This window comes from Vollenhovia emeryi, unplaced genomic scaffold, assembly GCF_000949405.1.
Source record: "Vollenhovia emeryi isolate VEMERY1.0 unplaced genomic scaffold, V.emery_V1.0 DF939232.1, whole genome shotgun sequence".
Lineage (NCBI taxonomy): Eukaryota > Metazoa > Arthropoda > Insecta > Hymenoptera > Formicidae > Vollenhovia > Vollenhovia emeryi.
This window is the reverse complement of record NW_011967134.1, coordinates 570-20,046: the sequence shown is the minus strand read 5'-3', so window position 1 is coordinate 20,046 and position 19,477 is coordinate 570. Positions and strand designations below refer to the sequence as shown.

Sequence of the window (19,477 nt, the reverse complement as noted above, 5' to 3'; positions counted from 1 at the left end):
TTACATATAACGTAATTGATAAGACTAAAACATTTATTTTTAATTTTTTATTAAATTTAGATACATAACATTATGTATGATAGCAATATATACGGATCTGCGATAAAAAGTACATATGATAAACCATTAATTAACGATGAAAGACAGCTTGTAAAATAAGTACTGTTTGAGATATAAGATAACACACCCGTCAACAACTCAAAGAAGTATAAATGTCGCAATATAAAATTGTTTCAACACGTTTTAAATCGAGTTGTAAAATCTAATAACATTTTAGAGGATTAATTTGCGTTTTAACTGGTGAGTACTTATAGATGTGTTAATAATATATGTTAGAAGTATGACATAAACATAAAGTTATGAATTGTTGCTTATCGTTAATCATACTTTATCATTATCTGCGTCATTATCAATGTTGAATATATAAACGCTATAGTCGGTTCAAGGATAGCAGTATCTCTAAAAATGGCTAACAGTATACATGTACGAGGTATGTTCGTACACAGTTCAGTATGAAGTAAACAGTTCTTGTTTCATCATGGATATACCTGTTGTGACTGTGAAACAAGGAAAGCTACAAGGAATCTTTGAAGAAAATGTTCTCGGTTCTCATTACCTCTCTTTCAAAGGCATACCTTTTGCTGCTCCACCAGTGGGCCAGTTGAGATTTAAGGTAATTTAAAACGTTTTTTCAGTAAGAGACACACAGTGTAACTCCAAAGACTTGTCGATCGATGTCGAATCGACATCGTTTCGACGGATCATTTCTCACTGGGACACACAGTGGCATTCGATAAATGAGCCATTGTGTCACATTGCGACATTTGTGTTTCTTACCGGAAAATCTTATTTGTCTTATTTATCAAGCTTAAATAATTTGTCATGTATTTTTATATATTTTTGTCTGTTTAAAAATATTTCACATTTATTCTAACGTATCGCAATTATTTTGTTCGTATACCAGGAAAAGAATAATAAATTACCCGATTGCGATGTAAATCATTATTTTACTCAATATTAAATCACATTTTATTGTTTTTCAAAATCAGGATCCCGAGCCTCCTGCTGCCTGGGAAGGTATTCGAGACGCTTCCAAAAATGCTGGCGACGTTTGTGCACAGTTTGAACAAGTGCCACCTCAAAAGATTATCGGTAGCGAAGACTGTCTGTACCTTAACGTTTATGTACCGTACAATGTCTATCGAACGACAGGGAATCCAGTTATGGTATGGATTCATGGTGGAAGCTATGTGATGGGTTCCGGCAACGACACTGCGAAACGATCTGATTACCTTACAGCAAAAGATGTCATTCTAGTATCTATAAACTACAGACTTGGTGCTCTTGGTAAGATAGAGGCTCTCGAGAAATCGTAGGGGAGAGTGGGACATAAAAGGGAATTAGCTTTTACTTGAAAAATATGAGACGCATATTGGTGTTAGTTGTATGTGTATATGTTATCAGGCACAATTACGATATGTTTATCATTTTTTGCAGTCATTAATGGATAAGTTTACTAGTAAAAATGTGTTTTCTCCAAGTTTTCGTTCAACATTAGTTCTCTTTGCCTTTTTACATATTTTCTAATGATGAATATTTAGTTAAAAATTTACATGGTAGATTTCAATAATATACTATCCTTATGCCTTCACATGTGTAACATGTTTATTTGTGTCAAATATCTTGTGCATAGTAGGGGTAATTAGTTATAAAAGCGTGCGGGGCATAACGGGGAGAGATACGAATTCTCCGTTCTGCGATTCTGTGATTTCTTATTATTAACACGTTTCTTGTTAAGTGCATTAAGTGCATTAAACAAATAATATGGGACGCAGATCCTTCTGACGTCGGGGTGCAACCGTGATTCTAACAGAATCTCCCTACAGGCGCCAACTTCTTGAAGAAAAAGATTAAAGTCCAAGAAGTCAAAGCGTAAATCTAATACAATGAATACAATCTGTAAGGCGACGTACTTTACAAGGGTACTTCCCGTTGTGCCCCGAACCCGGGGAGTTACACAATATTTTGTTTTTTCGTTAAACAAAGTGTTTATATTTTGTTGACTAAATTCAGTTTTTTATGTATAAAAGATAAATGATTACATTTTATATCATAATAAAAATTACTTGTCTATCTTTCTTTGTTTATTTTTTAAAACGCTTAAAAAAAGACATTCCCGTTGTGCCCCTCTCTGCCCTATCTCTTGTGTAGAAGTTTGAAACATTCTTATCACATATCAGCGACAAATGTAGAACAGAGTACACATTTTTATCCTTATTTGTTTACTAATTTCCGATGTTTTATTTGTCAAGGTTTCTTAAATCTTGGTCACAAAGTAGCAAGTGGAAACCAAGGTCTGAAAGATCAAGTTGCCGCACTGAAATGGATCAACGAAAATATCGAGGCATTTGGTGGAGATCCAAATAACATCACTATTTTTGGCGTTAGTGCAGGTAGCAGTTCCACACACTTTCTAACGTTGTCACCGTTAGCTAAAGGTATATATATATATATATACATATATAATGTATTCTTAACAAATAGCAATAATAAATTAAAAATATAATTTGTTCACAAATAGAATATTATTATTTTATATTAATATTATTTTTCTCTCTCTTACACACATATGCATATTTTTAGGTCTCTTCCACAAAGCTATTCTTCAGAGTGGTATAGTTACCTGTGATTGGGCGATGGTAAGAAGCCAGCCAGAAGTCAATTCTTTTAAACTTGCGTCGATACTTGGCAATGATTCTAAGGATCCTGAAAAAGTTATTGAATTTCTTCAAACAGTACCCACCGTTGAAATTGTCAAGGCACAACATAAAGTTCTCACTCCAGAGGTGAGAAATAATTTTTTATATTGTATATTAAATTTTTATTTGTGTTCACAAGAATTGAACTATCTTAATGCATCATATTAAATGTGAGAATTTATTAATACTGTCGCTAATCATCCAAGTGTGATATATGTTTTATAGGAAGCGCGCGTTCTTAATATCCCATTTGGACCTACAATCGACGATAAAGCAAAAAGGCCGTTTCTTCCATATCCCATCTCTCAGTTACTTGATAACGACAATATACCAATCATGCTTGGTTACACTTCTCATGAATATATTATGTTTATGAAAGGTATAAAAAATTAATAAAAATTAACAAATTTACTTATACTAGATATTATCACATGTTATGTATTATATTACACATATATTAAAATACATTATTATATGTAATAATTTCCAGTATGGCTTTGAATCATTGTAAACTCATGGATTAATATTATCTGTTAATAGATACTAGCGAAATGACTTTGAAGACAATGTATGCGGATCTACCACGTTACGTAGAAAATTTTTCAAATTTGCAAAACCCCCAAAAGATAATGCAGTTGACAGAACGAATTAAACAGAGATATTTTCAAAATAAACCATTTACTGAAGAAAGTGTCCCATCTATTATACGATGCTTGAGTGACATGCATTTTAATATTCCTATTAATGATTTTGTGGATAAACGAAGAAAAAGGAAGCAAGTGCCGACTTATTTGTATAAATTTTCTTATGTTGGAAACCAAATGACTGAGACGAAACTTATGGGAAACCGATTTACTACAATCGGTATAGGAGTCACGTAACTTATATAAGACTCTTGTGATTAAGAATTAATTTATCTATTTATAATACAATAATTTATATACTTTTTTAGGAGCTTCTCACACCGATGATATGTCGTACCTTTTTTATATGCCTAAGTGTAAAATTAATGATCCTAAACCGCCGGCAATAGGTACAAAAGATCGGAAGATATTAGAAATTCTTACGAGAATGTGGACCAATTTTGCAAAGACCGGGTAATTATCAGAAGCTATACAACTGACATTGACAACTGAAAGATTATTAGAAAAGATAGTAAAATAAAAATATTTTTTGTTTTTAGAAATCCTACACCCGTCTTAGATCAACATGTAACTACTATTTGGCCACCAGCAACAGCAGACACCTTTAATTATTTAAATATCGATGATACTTGTCAACTTTTAACTGTTACTGATTGTGATAGCATATTGCAAGAGTTGGAGCCATAAAAATTTTGCAAAATAGTATATCAACTAAATATATAATAGTATATACCATATCATAATATAATATACATATAGTATATCAACTAAAAATGTAAAATTTCCAAGATTATGTGTATTTCAGATACCTATATCAATAAGAATCTTATAGTTGTACATTTAATATGTGTGTGTGTGTGTGTATGTGTAAATGTAAAATATTTTTGTGTGAGTATTAATATCAACAACTGGTATATATATATTCTTTATTTTTCTATGTAAATAACTTATAGTAATAATACAGATTGTTCGTCTCATCTTTACGATACAACTGCGGGGACATGTTCGCAAATCAACAATCTCAAATTCAAAGTATACTTATGCATTCTGCCAAACATAATACTGGATATAATATCATCAATTATTTAGCGAAAGGTCGCTTATTCAATTATGTACATATGTATATATGTATGTATACGTTTGTTAACGATGTTCGTCAATACACGTATTTTAAAACATGTTACCTAATAAAAGTGCCAATTGTATATCTACGCAGCAATAACGTATACTTTGAAATTATTTTTGAAACTGAAAAATAAAATGACGAAATATATATATATTTCGATATAGCAAAAGTATTTCTTTCAACTTGTGGATACAATTAGCGTTTAAATAAAAAAACACTAAAAAGCGGGTTATATTTAATACAACAAGTTTGAGACTCAAATTTTTCCGCTTGCTGCGACACGATTAATAAAAATTGTTGTTTGGATAAATTCTCCATGGAAATAATCGCTCATTCTAACAATAAGAGCATATCTCTTCCATCAAATCGAAATTGTGTTAATATAATTGATAAATTAATGGAAATTTATTTTTCAATGTTAGAAACATGCAAAAATTCTGACTGTTTAATGAATTGTATACCACGCCTCTATATACGTATCTAAAGTACAATCTTTCTACAAATTCGTGACTTCTCGCAAACAATATGTTTCTATTTTACTTGAAAATGATACGACGATTCATTTACATACTCCGATTTGTGTACTATTCAATGTGTATTTCAAAACATATTTTTTATTTGTTCCAGAATGCGAAAGCTTTCTGTATTCTCTCGTTGTGCGGCTTTCCTGTGATTATAGTGGCAGGATACGCACGCTGTGCCATCGAAACTTGCGAATTGTTCAAACTTGAGCCTTCACTTTCTCTTTCAAATATCCTGGCTGTACGACTTACGTTTCCGGTTGGAAGAAATTTATCGTGATTATGTCTGCTTAATATCCTTGTGTCCGTATTCTCGTCGATAACTGCGAAATTGAAATATTTTAATAACGTCATTTAATTTATTTTCAAGGTAAATAATTGCAATTGCTTGTGATTCTGCTATTGTATTACAAGCAAATTTAATGACATTTACACACACCTTTCTGCACAGAATTAGTTTCACACGAAGCTTTAGTCAAGTTACACTTTGTAGCTACCTTGCCATCGTCCTCAGTAATTTCCGTGTCGCTAAGAAGAGTTTCTTTGTCTTGTACTAAACTTACTAAGATTTCTGCCGTTAAATTTCGCCAATCTTCTTCTTTTTCTAAGGTTCGTTTGCTTTCTCGATCGTGAGTCTCAGAATCTATTTCTTCTTTAATAGTTGACACCATTCCTAGTTCATCTACTTGTAATGAAGAAGTCGCTAAGCTCGAGCTGCAATCACCTATTCCAGAATCGCGTGAATCACCTCGAAATATCTTATGCAACGTCGGCGACTTTAGAATCATATGTTGTTCTATTTCAGAAGATCTATCAATTGTTTCTTTGTTGTTTTCCTTATTTTCTTTCGATACTAAAAGCTCTAAATGCTCCATGACGTTTTCTGGAATGTCTTCTGCCTTTGGTATTAATTCGGTGTCTAATCTAGGCATCTCTTTTTCAATATTCATTCGCTTTGAAAAATCATTTAAGCTACTTTCTTCCTTTGTCGATGTTTGTTGTACTGTCATATTTACTTCCGCCACAAACGTCGAATTTGTCTGCGTTTCCACAGAGTTTTCTTTCGTACTTGCCTCATCGTGTTCTGTATCTTCATCAACAGTAGTACGAATTGATTTAATTCCATCAGAATCTTGCATCTCAATGCTATCGAACTGTTGTTCAAGTGTAGGTGATTCTGCTATTGTTGTGGGATTACGTCTACCATACGACGAAAGAATCGCCATTCTTCCCAACGCGCGAATAGCATTTCCTGTTTTCTATTAAAATAAAAGGCACACAGCACATGCACACCGCAGACTTAAATACATGCTAAGATTATTTGAAACAAAGTTTAAGCTAAAAAAGTTATGCTAATTTATTGGGTCAATGGAGAAAATCTAGTAAGCAACGTAAAACATATCATTAAATGTCAGGTAAAGTTTTACCGATTTTGTTATTTTTAATAAAACATACTATCTCAAATATTGTTTATTCAAAAGTAATGCTCATCTATTTTAAATTTGTAAAATTTTTCTTCTCAATTTCTAACAATATTCCAAACAATAACATATTTTAACATAATTTTGAATAAAATGTGTTAATACACACCTGCCACTTTCTCCGTATGATGAATTTCTTTAGTTTTTCTGTCGGCAAAACTACTCTGCTCATAGCCGTAGCATGTTGTACCATCCACGGATGTTCCAAGCATTGCGTGGCAGACATGCGTAATCTATACCAAGGAATATATACAGGTAAATTCAAGTTTACGTGTGACTAAACTGTAACTAATCCTCTATAATAAGAAAGCTATAAAAGCTTACTCTTTTCGTTTAACAAGTAAACTGCTGATAAAATTTTTAGCGTCATTCGAAATGGCATCGAAAGCTTCGTCTTCTAAATCGTAATCCGCTCGTGTAATATTCGCAAAAGTTTCAGCATCATTGTCTCCCATGAATGGCGATAAACCGGTCAATCTACACCAATAATAATTGATTACAAAAAAGCATGCCAATTGGATTATATTGTTTAAAAATAATTATTTGAAAATAATCAACACTTACAGAACATAACAAATTACACCGACGCTCCACATATCTGACTCAGTGCCGATAGGTTCGTAACTTATAATTTCCGGTGGAATAAATTCCGGTGTGCCAAAAAGTACTCTAATCGGTGTATCAGATTTTAAAGCCTGGGCCAATCCAAAGTCAATTAGTTTAATCTGATGAGAAGTTCGCGTACGGCACATTATATTTTCTGGCTGTAAAATGAAAGGAAAACATTATCTAGTTAGTGTATCAAATTAACATCTACAATCCGTGAAAAACGCACTTTCAAATCTAGATGCACAATTTTATTTTGATGCATATATTCGACTCCTTGGCAAATTTGTCTCATAAAGAGAATGCTGTCCCTTTCGGTTAAAGTAAAGTCGTCAGCCACTACTCTCTCGAACAGTTCTCCACCTGAAATGCTAAAAAAGAATATATAGATATTATAATATCGTTGAAATTAAATTCTTTATTAATTCATCTAATGAACGCGATATTAAATTATGTACTTACTATTCCGTGATCAGCACTGTTTCACGAGGACTTTCGTAAGCGGCAGCCAGTAGTAGAAGCTTCTGATGCCGTAATGCGTTCATAATTTTAATCTCTTCGCGAACCTGTTCGCGATCTTTCGCTTTAATCGTTTTAACGAATTTGGCAGCAAAATTCATGCCTGTCGATCGTTCGATGACTTTCTTCACTACACCATATCGTCCCTTTCCTAATTCCTCGAGAACGTCGTATCTTTCGCCAAAAAGTTTGCCCTCTTCCGGTACTACTAAACGAGCTTCAAAGCTCGCTTCAAATTCGTCTTAAAAAGTCAAATAAATTATCATTTTTTAAGGATTATAATTAAATTTTTACCATTTACATATCTCAGGATAATGTTTTAAATACTTTTAGATAGATCGAATAAGATATTACAAGAGCTATAAGAGAATATAATTTCAAGGACCTTTAAGAGTAAATTACCTTCTTCCTCTTGAAGCATCGTTTCTTCTTGTTTTGGGATTCTGACAGGGTCGGATTCCATGCCAGGATCGCTGAGTCCGTGGATATTTTCAGCTCGGATGCGGAAACAGTAACTCTCACCCGGTGTCACGAAATTCTTTCCAGTTATTGCTACCGTATGACTCAGCGAATGACAAGACTCTGCAATTGTCATCCACGTGCTTTCACCGGCACGTTTTGCTTCCACAGTATATCCGGTCACAGTTCGACCTCCGTCGTAAGAGGGAGATCGCCAAACGATTGTAATCTGGCCAGCGTTGAAGCTTACACTCGGTTTATCCGCGAGTGATACGGGTGGACCTGAGTAGAAATCAAAAGCTCCCTTTAACAAGAACGAGATGTTTAAGCACTACATTCCCATTCATGTAAATCACCGAAACCCACTTTAAATAAACTGTTTATAACACGCGGTTACTATCTTATCTGCAGTTCGTGCGATTAATTTAAATTTTACTGTGGTAATGTGTTTTGAAAGAATTTGCACGTCACGTTAGTTAAGATGACGTTACGTTGTTCAGATGCGCCGCGACACGTATATTCCTTTTCACGATACATGCGTCTTCTGATTCCTAGGCATACGCCCGCGCCGGTTCAAGGAAAGAGAAAGAAGAGGTGGAACTGGTGCGAGAGTGGAGGAAGCGCGGAAAGGAGGAATTATTGCGCGGTATGTCACGTGAGACTGCTGTCTACCTTGTACGCAAGAAAAGGAACTGGACTGTGTAACACGCACTTATGCACATGGAACAATGGACGATATCTCTGTTTGTGAACATGTCGAACAGTCAATCGTAAAAATTTGTTTATAATTGAGCACCGTCGATCAACTTCGATTAAATCAAGGCCGAGTGGAGTAGCGCTGAGTCATAGGCTAGTAGTGCCATAAATTTTTGGTGTATGACAGAGAAAGCAAACAATATAAGTAGACAGTTTACCTTCCACAGCTAAGCTAAAGAATCTTCGAGCTTTGCCTAAAGGATTTTCCACTGAGACTTGGTATTTTCCAGCGTGATCGTATGTCACATCGTCCAGCGTCAGATAAGATGTACCGTCCCTGCTGACAATTCCAATTTTCTCGCCTGGTTGCAATTCTCGATTCTTGAAATCAAATAAAAATCTTTTACCATATGTTACACACCGAAATATGTCAGAGGCAGTGTCAATATCTAAGAATCAATATAACACAAATAAAGTTGATCCACGCCAGCTGCACACGTGGCTGTGTGACGAGAAGCAAATGACATGACGACCGACCTACGTATTTCGATTGGCTTTCTCAAAGTTTAAACGTCTGTTACGACTCTGGTGGGAATTTTATGTGCATTATAGTAAGAAATATTATTTCAGTATATGTAATTCCCGAGGCCAAAGATAAGCAAACGATCATTCTCAATGATTAATTTCTGTGTGAAGATAGTCGTGCGTATTCATGCTGTGATGTGCGCTTAAATCTGTTTAGATTAAATGCAATCGTGTTGCATATATTGATATCGTAGTTTATACACATATCACGAAGCAGCATAGAACGCTCATTGAGAATAGTAATCTCTTTCACAGGCAAAATTAGTTATTGATAAAATATATATTAAATTAAATCCTCTGTAGACCGATGAATAAAATTCGTATTAAAAGTAAAAGAATTAAACTTACCACTTGAAGCCACTTGACTGTTGGTTCGGGACACCCTTCGTAAGTTACTTTGATTACTGTCCTGTTTCCTTTAAATACGCTAATGTCAGTTGGTTCTTTTATTATCGTAGCTTTTATCAACTCTTCTGGATACGATTCCACATGTTTCTTGCTCGGTGTAGAGTCAATGTTCTGACGGCATTGTTCCATTTCTCTTGGCGATAACAATTTTACGGAAGAATTAGCTATATCTTTTTCATTTAATCTTTGATATTTTGAAAATTGGAAAAGGTTACTGTCTAAACTTTTCTTTATAATTCTTTGTATAGGTAAATCGTCAGCAAACCGTGAGTTGTGGACATTATTTGACGCATTATTAGAAATATGTTTTCTCATTGGCAAAGGAGAAATATGTTTAGTATTCGATGCAGTACATCGAGGAAACGAAGATGATCTGGTACGTATTAGCGACTTATCGTGATGTCTTCGACATTTTAATGACGATTGATTTGCCATTTTTTCCGGCATGCTGGCAAGATTAGGGTTTGTTAATGATAATTTGACCTCTGCACGAGATTGAATATCTTCAGACTTCTTCGCGAAGTCACTGAAATTGTATAACGAATTTTGTAACTGCAGCTTGGCAATGCAACTGATGGTCGGACCCTTTCCATTCACGGTAGCTATGCATCGAATCTCTCCTGTATCGCGTAATGATATGTCACGTATTCGTAAGATGCTGACACTACCATCTTTTTCAATCTTCAAACACACAAATAATAATTAGTAATAATTGCACTCGAGATACATATAATTTACAACCAATGATAAAGTGTATTTTATTTTTATTTTACGTACTTTGCATCTTGCATTTTCTCGAGCATCTTTTCCATTAATTTTCCAAATAATTTCCATAGATTTCCCACACTGTGCTCTTGCACAGAAACAAGCCGTACTGCCTTTAGCGGCAATAACTGATAGCGGAGTTTTTGTAAATTGTAGCGGCAACTTGACAGTGTCCTTGTAATCTGTGTTAAAATGTTAAGAGATAAGTTAAGAGATAATGTAAAGCGATAATACTAAATAAGAAAATAATCTAGTGATAATATTAAAATCAAACTAAAAATTGAAAGATAAATCAGACCTTGCACGGCAAAAAGACTACTGCATGATGCAACACCAAAATCGTTCTGTACAACGCAGGTATATTCACCAGCATCTTGTGGACGAACTTTCGATATTCTAAGAGCAATACCTCCATCTCCATATACAATATATTTATAATAATCGTTGTCAGGTAATTTACGACCATCTTTGGACCAAGTAATCGTGAAAGGAGGTGTACCTGAAACAATAGAGAAAAAAGATTTTGTTTTAAAAGATTTACTTAGTTCAGTTAAACATATAAGTTTAACAATTGTTTATTAATTAAAACATTAATTAATTAATTTTACCCGTAATTCCGGTTTGAAATTCATAACAATAATTCTCCATGACAATTGATTCTGTTGGCAATGATTGCCGAAATCGCGGTGGATTTTTGTCCGCAATAGACGAGTTGTGGGGATCTAACACGGTCACCTGTATACAATCATATATTTTTAATTAAAGAAATGATGTAGTAGAAGAGCTAAAAGAACATTGTTAACAAATTGACGATAAATTGTATTTCTTTGTGTAATTTCTTATTCACCTGACAACTGCTTCTTATTGACCCAAGAATATTAGTCGCTACGCAGGTGTATTCACCCGCATCACTTGCTTTCACTTTTGGTATTTCGATTTTAGCAGTTGTGCCATCGAAATGTCTTTTTATTCTGGAGGATCGCTCCAACGGTCGCCCATTTCTAGACAAAATTTATAAGTACTGATACTTTGTTGCAAACTTGTTTTACGCAATGAAAAATCCCCGAATTTTTACCTATACCACGTTGATGTCACGCTCGGCGTTCCTCTTACGCGGCATTCCAATTGCAGACGGCTGTTTATTCTACTGGTAGTTGGCAGAAGACTTCGGTCAAACGAAGGGTATGTTCTAGGTGAGGCACTTCTAGTTCTGATAGTTCGACTTGTCGCTTCGTATCGATCTTATACAATTAATGCACATTTATAGAATAAGATTTTTGTAAGATAGAAAGAAAGTATTTTTTTTATATCTCATACGTAGATACGTACTTATTACTTCGAGACGAGCACTGGCTTCAATTCTACCGAAATCGTTTTCTGCTGTCACTCGGTAAAGAGCGGCATCTTCTTGTATTACGTCGACGATTTCAAGTATCTTAACGTCATCCCGTTCTTTAATGGAGATCCTCGTGCTCGGTGTTACAACGGTACCATTCTTGTCCCATTTTATCCAAGGCACCGGATGACCAACTACAGCACACTGGAAACGCACAGTTTCGCCTTCCTGAACCAGACGATTGTGCGGCACTGCATAAAATTTCGGCGGGCAAACTTTCGGCTTCCTTGATATGTCACCTCGTAGCAGAACTTGCGGTGATCTGAGTTCGCGCCCATCTGAAAATAATTTTTTTATTTGATTATTTTTGTTGTTTAATATTTCTCTAATCCCTTTCTTAAACTTTACGCTTTCTTCTATAAAATTAATTTTTATATTTTTATTTTAGATTTACGTGAAACCGCCGGTGACAAGCTTCGAATAGGCGTCGATCGTGGTGTTGATCTCGGAGTCGATCCTGCTGACAGCAGACCCATTGGTCTCGTCAATCTTTGGCTCAATATACTTTCTTTTCCTTCGGGGACTACAACATATACATTAATTCAAATCATTACGCCTTCGAAACATTTACAAAGTTTCAAGTTTTTCGATAAAGATACATATCACCAAGTATGTGCTATATGTATAGTACGTGCTATACGAAATTATGATAAACTCATGTTTATTAGTCATGTCGTTACGCAACTTTGCAAATTAATCGGCATAATAATACAAATGTGTTTCACAATTCGCACCGCGTCTGTATTCGAAGAGAGAGAGAGAGAGAAAAAGTAATATAAAATTACCATCTACAACTAAACAGGCTGACGTATATGCTTTTCCAAGGTCGTTGTAAGCCACACACGTGTATTCTCCCTCATCCTCGGGATAGACATGCTGGATACTCAATCGTGCCGTTTCACCATCGAATTCGGAAGCAAAATCGCCCACCATGGCTATAATCTGATGAAAGGTACTTTAAATAATAATCTATCAGGTATGTGCGACATTACTAAGACATCATTTAAATCTCTTATTACTTTGCCTCCACGTTCCCAACGAATCAAAGGTGGTTCTGGTGTGGCATAAACCTTACACTCCAAGGAGATAGCGTCACCGTCGCAACACCGAAGATCTCGCAATTCTCTCTTTATAATCGGCAGTGTCAATACTTTTCTAGAAAGTTTAACATTTTATTAATGAAACGATGCAAATAAAGAGAAACGTATATATGCGCGTTTCGTAATAACTCACCCATGAAGAGATTTCTGCGTTTGTTCGTCTTTGCCTTGTCCTGAAAAAAAATCGTTGAATAACATTTGTTCAACGTAAAGTAAATTTTGTTCATTTCTCCAAGTTTACCTTTGGCATATATCTGTAAGGAAATTACAGCTTTAGCTTCTCCATGGCAGTTGCGAGCTATCACGGAATATGTTCCAGTAAAGTCGAGCTTAGCGTAAGGTATTTCCAACCGATATTGTGGCCCTGCATCCACCAGTCGGAAGTGAGGTGCGTCCCTATAATAGTCGGGCTGCAAAGAATTCATATAAAATATGAACATGCATAGAACTCAAGAGATCTACAAGTACTGCAAGTAGTAAATTCAACGGAACTGAATCGTGTTTACTGTTTCTTATCAACGTTCGTTCCGTTCTCGCTTATTTCATACACGTAAATTTCATCGCTAACTGCGTGCATACATACTCGTAGAAATAATTCGAAAATCGAAATTTGCACAATAGTGACGCCATTCAATGTGGTAGTACATATTTAACTTATGAAATTATAACATATAGTGAGAATGTATCAATTTCGATTTTTGATGGTAACATTATTATTAACTGAATTAAACTGTCTTTCAGTATAAAGATTGAAGATGCGATGTTCCCTTGATGACGGGCAGCTTAGCGATTCGAAATTGAATTTTTAACCTGTAGCTATATTCCCGAGGAATAAACAGTTCTTTTCCACGAAGAGTGAGTGAAACACGCGAGTGGGCCAGCGGGTGCAACAATATAGTTTAACATGTTCTCGAACGTGATCACTGATACGTCGCATTTGCTTGGACATCTTCTGGCGAATGTGACTTTGGATATTAGTTCTTACGCAAGATTATGAGACAGGGTTAAAACTCTGCGTGTGGTGTTGGAAACGAAGAGGAGAGCTGAAAAGAGAGGTAAGAGAGATATGTCTTCGTCACGATTCTAGCCCATATAGGGAGCGAAAGTCGAAGATTGCTGCAGTCTGATCTGGTTGAACGTATTACATGAGTACCAATATATATTACTGTTCCTCATCAACTTAATGATTTCATATACTTTAATGACGTCTAAACGTGGAAAGTTGCAAGTTTTAATCCTTAAATTTGAATTGTGACAATTGTAATAAATAATAAACAGGAGAGATTTATAATTAGATGTAGATCTATCTTGCGCCTGTCACATTACGATTTACCTACGCTAAAATTTATGCGGAGGATACTTCCCGATTAACAGGATAGATGCTATAAATTCTTACAGAGACAGTTTGCGCCAACTTTTTGGTTTCATCGTACAGTATACATGTATGTATGTAAATGCAAACAGTAATGTGTGTATATGTTAGAAACAAATTTAAAAGAATATATATTATTTAATAAAGTGTATATTAAACTTGCAATCATATACCTACGATAATGTATAATTGCATATCTGTAAATAAGAGGAAAAAAAGATTGTACTGTTAACTTTTTAACAAAATTCTAAGACAGGTACATTTATAATTATATATTTATAATATAATTTTATACATAATCTTTTAATGTATTTAGTTTGATTTAGGATTTTGTTTTTTTTCAGCTCTGAACAAATAATTATGTAAATTGTCATACTCACACTGTCGTATTCCACATCGAATTGAATTTAACTTTCTTGATGAATAATAGAATAATTAATTAAAACTTGTTTAACTGCTAAAAATTGAATTTGACCAGAACAGACTAAACATGCGTTTTGCAGATTGAATCGAAATAGTAATTCACGTTTCACCTGGGACACAGAACGATGATTTTACATTTGTCATACAAGTGATCCAAAGTTGAAACGGCTGTTCGTTCGCTAAAGTTACACGACGACTGTTTTGCCGCTCGACAGCTACAGTGCCGTTTCATCGTCGAAGGAAGCCGAGTTGGTCTCGACGACAAGTGGGGATACTGTTTTGTACGCATTTTACGATTATGCAGATATTCTCAAGTGACGTAGATGCGCATGTTTCTTTGGTCAATGCATCACTTCCGTTTCCAATCGTGGATACGTACTCACATCGTCAATTGGCAATCTGAATCCCTTTCTCAAATGAGATACATATTGAATTTCATTCCTTCGTCCGCATTAAAAATGTAATATGACGTAATGTATTGTTACCATATAAGAGGCTATCCAATGTCAATGCCATTTCCTTCTGAGCATAAAATGTCTTGCCTACTTATGGTTACAATACCTTCTCTGTTACGCTCTGCTACGTAGTCATTTTTTCGTAGCCACCTTGACCCATATTACACAGATTAAGTCAGCATTAGATACACGTCATTTCACCATTTACACAATTTGTCGTTTCTCGATCGTCTATCATTTTTAATTGCGACTAATTAACCAAAATACAATAAAAGTTCCTTTTAAATCAGTTTCTTTTTCATTTTTTAAAAATTGTATCACCATCTTATTACATTACGAATTTGTATTTCAAAAGAGGCAAAGGGTTGCAGATAAAAGTTTAATTTAATTGAAATAAATAACAAAATATTCATGTAGTTTACCTTGAGAAAATCGCGCAACCATATTACTTCCGGCTTAGGATCTCCGACCACTTCACAAAGAATGACAACTGTATCGCCCTCGAGCGCTTCGGTTGATAGAGGTTTCGTGACGAAAAGAGGCTCCTTCGAATGTCTAAAAGTAAAATAATCGTATTTACAACTTTGTAGCTGTACGCCAGACAAGTTACAATGATCGAGCTCACGGTATATCTGGACATGTAATTTTGGATGATCCATCGATGGACGATTGATCCTGGATCGCAGCTGTAACAGCTACCCTGGTGGATGTCTCAGTTTGACCGACTACATTCGTTGCAGTGCAACTGTAAACTCCTGCATCTCGTACAGTAACATTAGCCAGAGAAAATTGGACTGTGCCGTCATGGCTCAGTGTCATTATCGCTCTTCTACTCGGTCGCAGGCGAATACCATCGCGATGCCTATGTGAGTATAAAGAGAAAAAAAAACAATACATGAATCGTATTGTCATAAATGTGAGTATCGTCAACCGTCAGCATCGCTTACCAGACGACACCAACACTCGGATAGGCTTCAAGTTGTGCCGACATTCGTAGTTCTCCGCCTGAATGAATCGTGTAGGCCACGTCGAGCTCACGAAGAAACTCGGGTGCGACGTAGGCCCGAATTCCTTTGTCCACCACGAGAGTACATCGACAAGACACCGAGCCGTTTATATTCCTCGCTGTCACCATGTAACATCCAGAGTCTTCGAGAGCGGAATGAATTATTTCCAGAGTATGAAAGTTCGAGTCATTATCCCAATAGATATGGCGATCTAAAAAAATAAAAACGTACAGCGAAAAGATACAGGAAATTTCCTCTTAGGCAGTGTTAATAAGTCAAATTAATTACCATCTTGAGAGAGTTCCGTTCCGTCTTTGTACCAAGTAATTTCTGGAACAGGATGTCCGATGACCTGGCAAGTAAGTCTTACTGGATAAGTTGTTTGCACTCGTCTGTCCCGTATCCTCATGGTAAAGTGCGGCGGTTTGTCTTCCGGTTCGATACTTAAACTTTTAATAGAATTACATCAAGTTATTAATATAAGCTTTGCTGGAGCGAGATGATACATTTACTTACCTCGTTTTAAGTTTAGCATCGGCCTCGATAATTCTTGGATCAGTAACAACGAGAATTCTAGCAAACGACGACACTTTACCGATTCTATTGCTTGCTTCGCAAACGTATCTTCCAGAATCATCCTCCTTAATATTTGCAATCGTCAAAGAACATTTAGAACCATTATGATATATCGCAAATCTTGAGTCATTACATGGATTAATTTCCGTTGTTTCCCGATACCATCGTACTTCCACTTTGGAATCACTGCGAATCTGAAAGAAATCATTTAAATTAAAAACGTGTATAATGATAAAATGGGAGGGGGAAAAAATTAGTTGAAAACTATAATAAAATATTTCTATTTGCGTTTATAAACTTGCCTCACATTCCAATTTTACCGGTGTTCCTTCAAGAGCCTTTAATTGACCCGGTAGAATTTTTGTGAATTCTGGAAGATCTGTACTTTCGATTACCAACACTGAATTCGTCATTGTAACTGGTTCGCCCCATCCGTAACGATTTCGCGGTGTTACGCGAAATTTGTACTCTCCACCTGCTCGCAAATTGAATGCGTCGAATGCATTGATCGGTGTAACTCCCAACTGACAAGAATTAACAAGAATTTGTTTTAGGAAATTTGTCTATGTAAATTTAGATATGAGTTGTTGAGCTAGAAATATCTTTTTCTTCCTTGTTTTACCTCTGCCCATCGTGCACCTCCGTCACTGCCTAACAACCACGCTTCGACTTTATAAGCGATCACCGGTGCAGGTCCTCGTCTTTCTGCTTTACCCCAACTCAACGATAGCCAACTTTTCCCACCATCAATAACAACGGGTTCGCTACTGATCGGACCGGGCACATCTGATAAAAATTACAAGATAAAATGTAGGATTACAAAAACTTCACTGTGTCTGTTACATTTAAAAGAATTATTTGAAAAAATTTTATTTATTATAGAACAGATTCTATTTGCTAACCTCGATGCCCGAATAAGTATTCTAAGAAGTCAGTGATTAAACAATCCTTGGTCCAAAAACACCTCAAACGTGAAATAGTGATATTTTCATTTTCGGCATTAATAATGATTCCATGATCATGTGGCATCATGATAAATTTTATTTTACTTTGGCAATGTATATTTATTAATGCTTGTAAATCAAACACGTTTTGGTATTATATTACAATAAGGACAAAAGAAAAAAACATATTTAACATCTTATAAAATAATGTTATAAAAGTAATACGACAGATTTAGCATTTCTATGTTGACAAATAAATGAGTCTTCACTGCGATATTTTTTATCAGCGCACTATATCGTCACAAAACTAATGGCTTTGAAAAGTAGGGTATATGAAGTGATTCGCGTTTAGATGACGACTGAATTTTGAATTTGTGGAGTTGGTGAGGTGTTGGTAAGAGATGAGTAAAGGAGGCAAACTAAAATAACCGATCTTGAAATGTTCCTCGAATGAAGGAAACTTGGATGTTTTCCTGTCGCGTTTATTTTACATTACGAGCGCAAAACTTTGTAAGTACGCCAATTCTGAATTCAATTAAAAGTACATACATTTCAGGATACCGGCTCACACATTCCAAAATTATATTTACATGCATTTAAGAAGATCTTCGAGCAGCATATTAATTCGATGTGAATAGTGAAACTAAATATTGATGTCAGTTTGCGCGAGCACTCCAGGCATCAATTGGCACTTGGCCATTAAAATTTAAGCCAAGTATACGATGTTGCAGTTGGTGTGTAGATTGTTTGTCATTCTATTTTTAATATGTTATACAATAATATCGTGACATTTCAGTTAGTATTTATTACTATGTTACTAAATAATCGATGCATTTATTTATTTTAATTCATGCAAGTAACGTTAGAAATCTTAGAAGCGTTCTCTTTATAGCCAATATTGCGTATAAATAATTGTAAAGCTCACTTTTCACATAGGACATATCATTGTTGTATTCTTCTATGTCACGTTCAGTAACAGAATTCCAATCTGATAATGGAGTCAATGATCTAGCACGTTGTTTTACCTGTTTGAATACATTGTTAATTATAGTTTGTTCTTTTTTTATTTAAATTAAATTTAGGAAGATTCTCACCCTGATCGAGAAGAAGCTTCTATCACAGCCATATCTATTTTTAACCAAAATGCAATAGGTACCTTCATCGGAAAGTGTAACTCTTTTTAATGTTAATCTGACGTAATCATCAATACTCTCCTTGTACGATCTTGGTCCATCCGTAATGTCTGTTAATCCCTTCATCCATATGACTAAAATAGTAGAAAGAAAGGTAGATGAAGAATAACAAAGAGAGGAAATACATAAAGAGAAATTAAAGCCAACGGCACACACGATGCTATTTTTCCTACTGGGTTGCTTAAGGCCTTCACACACAAAATTCCGTAAGGACGTAAAACGTAAGCGTAAGAAAATCAACAGATTGGATTTGCTACTGCTTGCGTTATTGCCTTATGTTCTCGACTGTGATTGGCCGATTTTCTTACGCTTACGTTTTACGTCCTTACGGAATTTTGTGTGTGAAGGCCTTTAGGATACTATTACATTTGTCGTACGACAAATTTTTTAAGCGTGTCGATTGGCCGCTGAATAGAAAGTTTCTAGATACTCGAGAATTTGT

General features: G+C 35.2%; 2 protein-coding genes across 4 annotated transcripts; one reads left to right on the top strand and one right to left on the bottom strand.

Annotated features, from left to right (window-relative positions):
* The first annotated feature begins 207 nt into the window (after positions 1 to 207).
* LOC105560334 (esterase E4-like) lies at positions 208 to 4,378 on the top strand. The gene is made up of 9 exons (XM_012009369.1): positions 208 to 300; positions 437 to 673; positions 1,050 to 1,347; positions 2,313 to 2,498; positions 2,644 to 2,846; positions 2,985 to 3,138; positions 3,300 to 3,623; positions 3,712 to 3,856; positions 3,943 to 4,378. Exons 2-9 carry the CDS (start codon positions 482 to 484, stop codon positions 4,088 to 4,090), a joined length of 1,650 nt encoding a protein of 549 aa, XP_011864759.1. The 5' UTR covers positions 208 to 300; positions 437 to 481; the 3' UTR covers positions 4,091 to 4,378.
* LOC105560335 (myosin light chain kinase, smooth muscle-like) lies at positions 4,316 to 19,137 on the bottom strand. Of its 3 annotated transcripts, XM_012009370.1 has the most exons (30): positions 18,937 to 19,137; positions 18,768 to 18,867; positions 17,521 to 17,684; positions 17,201 to 17,422; positions 16,839 to 17,092; positions 16,611 to 16,771; positions 16,263 to 16,533; positions 15,941 to 16,177; positions 15,738 to 15,870; positions 13,307 to 13,475; positions 13,199 to 13,238; positions 12,985 to 13,120; positions 12,751 to 12,907; positions 12,360 to 12,488; positions 11,899 to 12,243; positions 11,645 to 11,810; positions 11,417 to 11,570; positions 11,178 to 11,304; positions 10,868 to 11,068; positions 10,582 to 10,751; positions 9,745 to 10,485; positions 9,030 to 9,192; positions 8,059 to 8,397; positions 7,600 to 7,897; positions 7,367 to 7,508; positions 7,096 to 7,295; positions 6,856 to 7,008; positions 6,641 to 6,764; positions 5,490 to 6,309; positions 4,316 to 5,373 (listed from the first exon to the last, which is right to left on the bottom strand). In XM_012009370.1, exons 1-30 carry the CDS (start codon positions 19,099 to 19,101, stop codon positions 5,144 to 5,146), a joined length of 6,711 nt encoding a protein of 2,236 aa, XP_011864760.1. In that variant the 5' UTR covers positions 19,102 to 19,137; the 3' UTR covers positions 4,316 to 5,143. The 3 variants fall into 3 exon arrangements, with proteins under 3 accessions (XP_011864760.1, XP_011864761.1, XP_011864762.1); XM_012009371.1 differs by lacking the exons at positions 18,768 to 18,867; positions 18,937 to 19,137 and adding an exon at positions 17,801 to 18,156; XM_012009372.1 differs by lacking the exon at positions 5,490 to 6,309 and having other exon boundaries at positions 5,279 to 5,373.
* Positions 19,138 to 19,477: the final 340 nt, after the last annotated feature.

What these genes read in the sequence shown, in the direction of transcription:
- LOC105560335 (XM_012009370.1), bottom strand. Translation starts at nt 19,101, where the DNA reads ATGAAGGGATTAACAGACATTACGGATGGACCAAGATCGTACAAGGAG. An exon ending in AACGGAACTCTCTCAAGATG is followed by an intron (nt 16,534 to 16,610) that starts GTAATTAATTTG and finishes TTATTTTTTTAG; the next exon opens with ATCGCCATATCTATTGGGAT. An exon ending in ATTACATGTCCAGATATACC is followed by an intron (nt 15,871 to 15,940) that starts GTGAGCTCGATC and finishes TTTTACTTTTAG; the next exon opens with ACATTCGAAGGAGCCTCTTT.
- LOC105560334 (XM_012009369.1), top strand. Translation starts at nt 482, where the DNA reads ATGTACGAGGTATGTTCGTACACAGTTCAGTATGAAGTAAACAGTTCT. An exon ending in ATATATTATGTTTATGAAAG is followed by an intron (nt 3,139 to 3,299) that starts GTATAAAAAATT and finishes ATCTGTTAATAG; the next exon opens with ATACTAGCGAAATGACTTTG. An exon ending in ACCAATTTTGCAAAGACCGG is followed by an intron (nt 3,857 to 3,942) that starts GTAATTATCAGA and finishes TTTTGTTTTTAG; the next exon opens with AAATCCTACACCCGTCTTAG.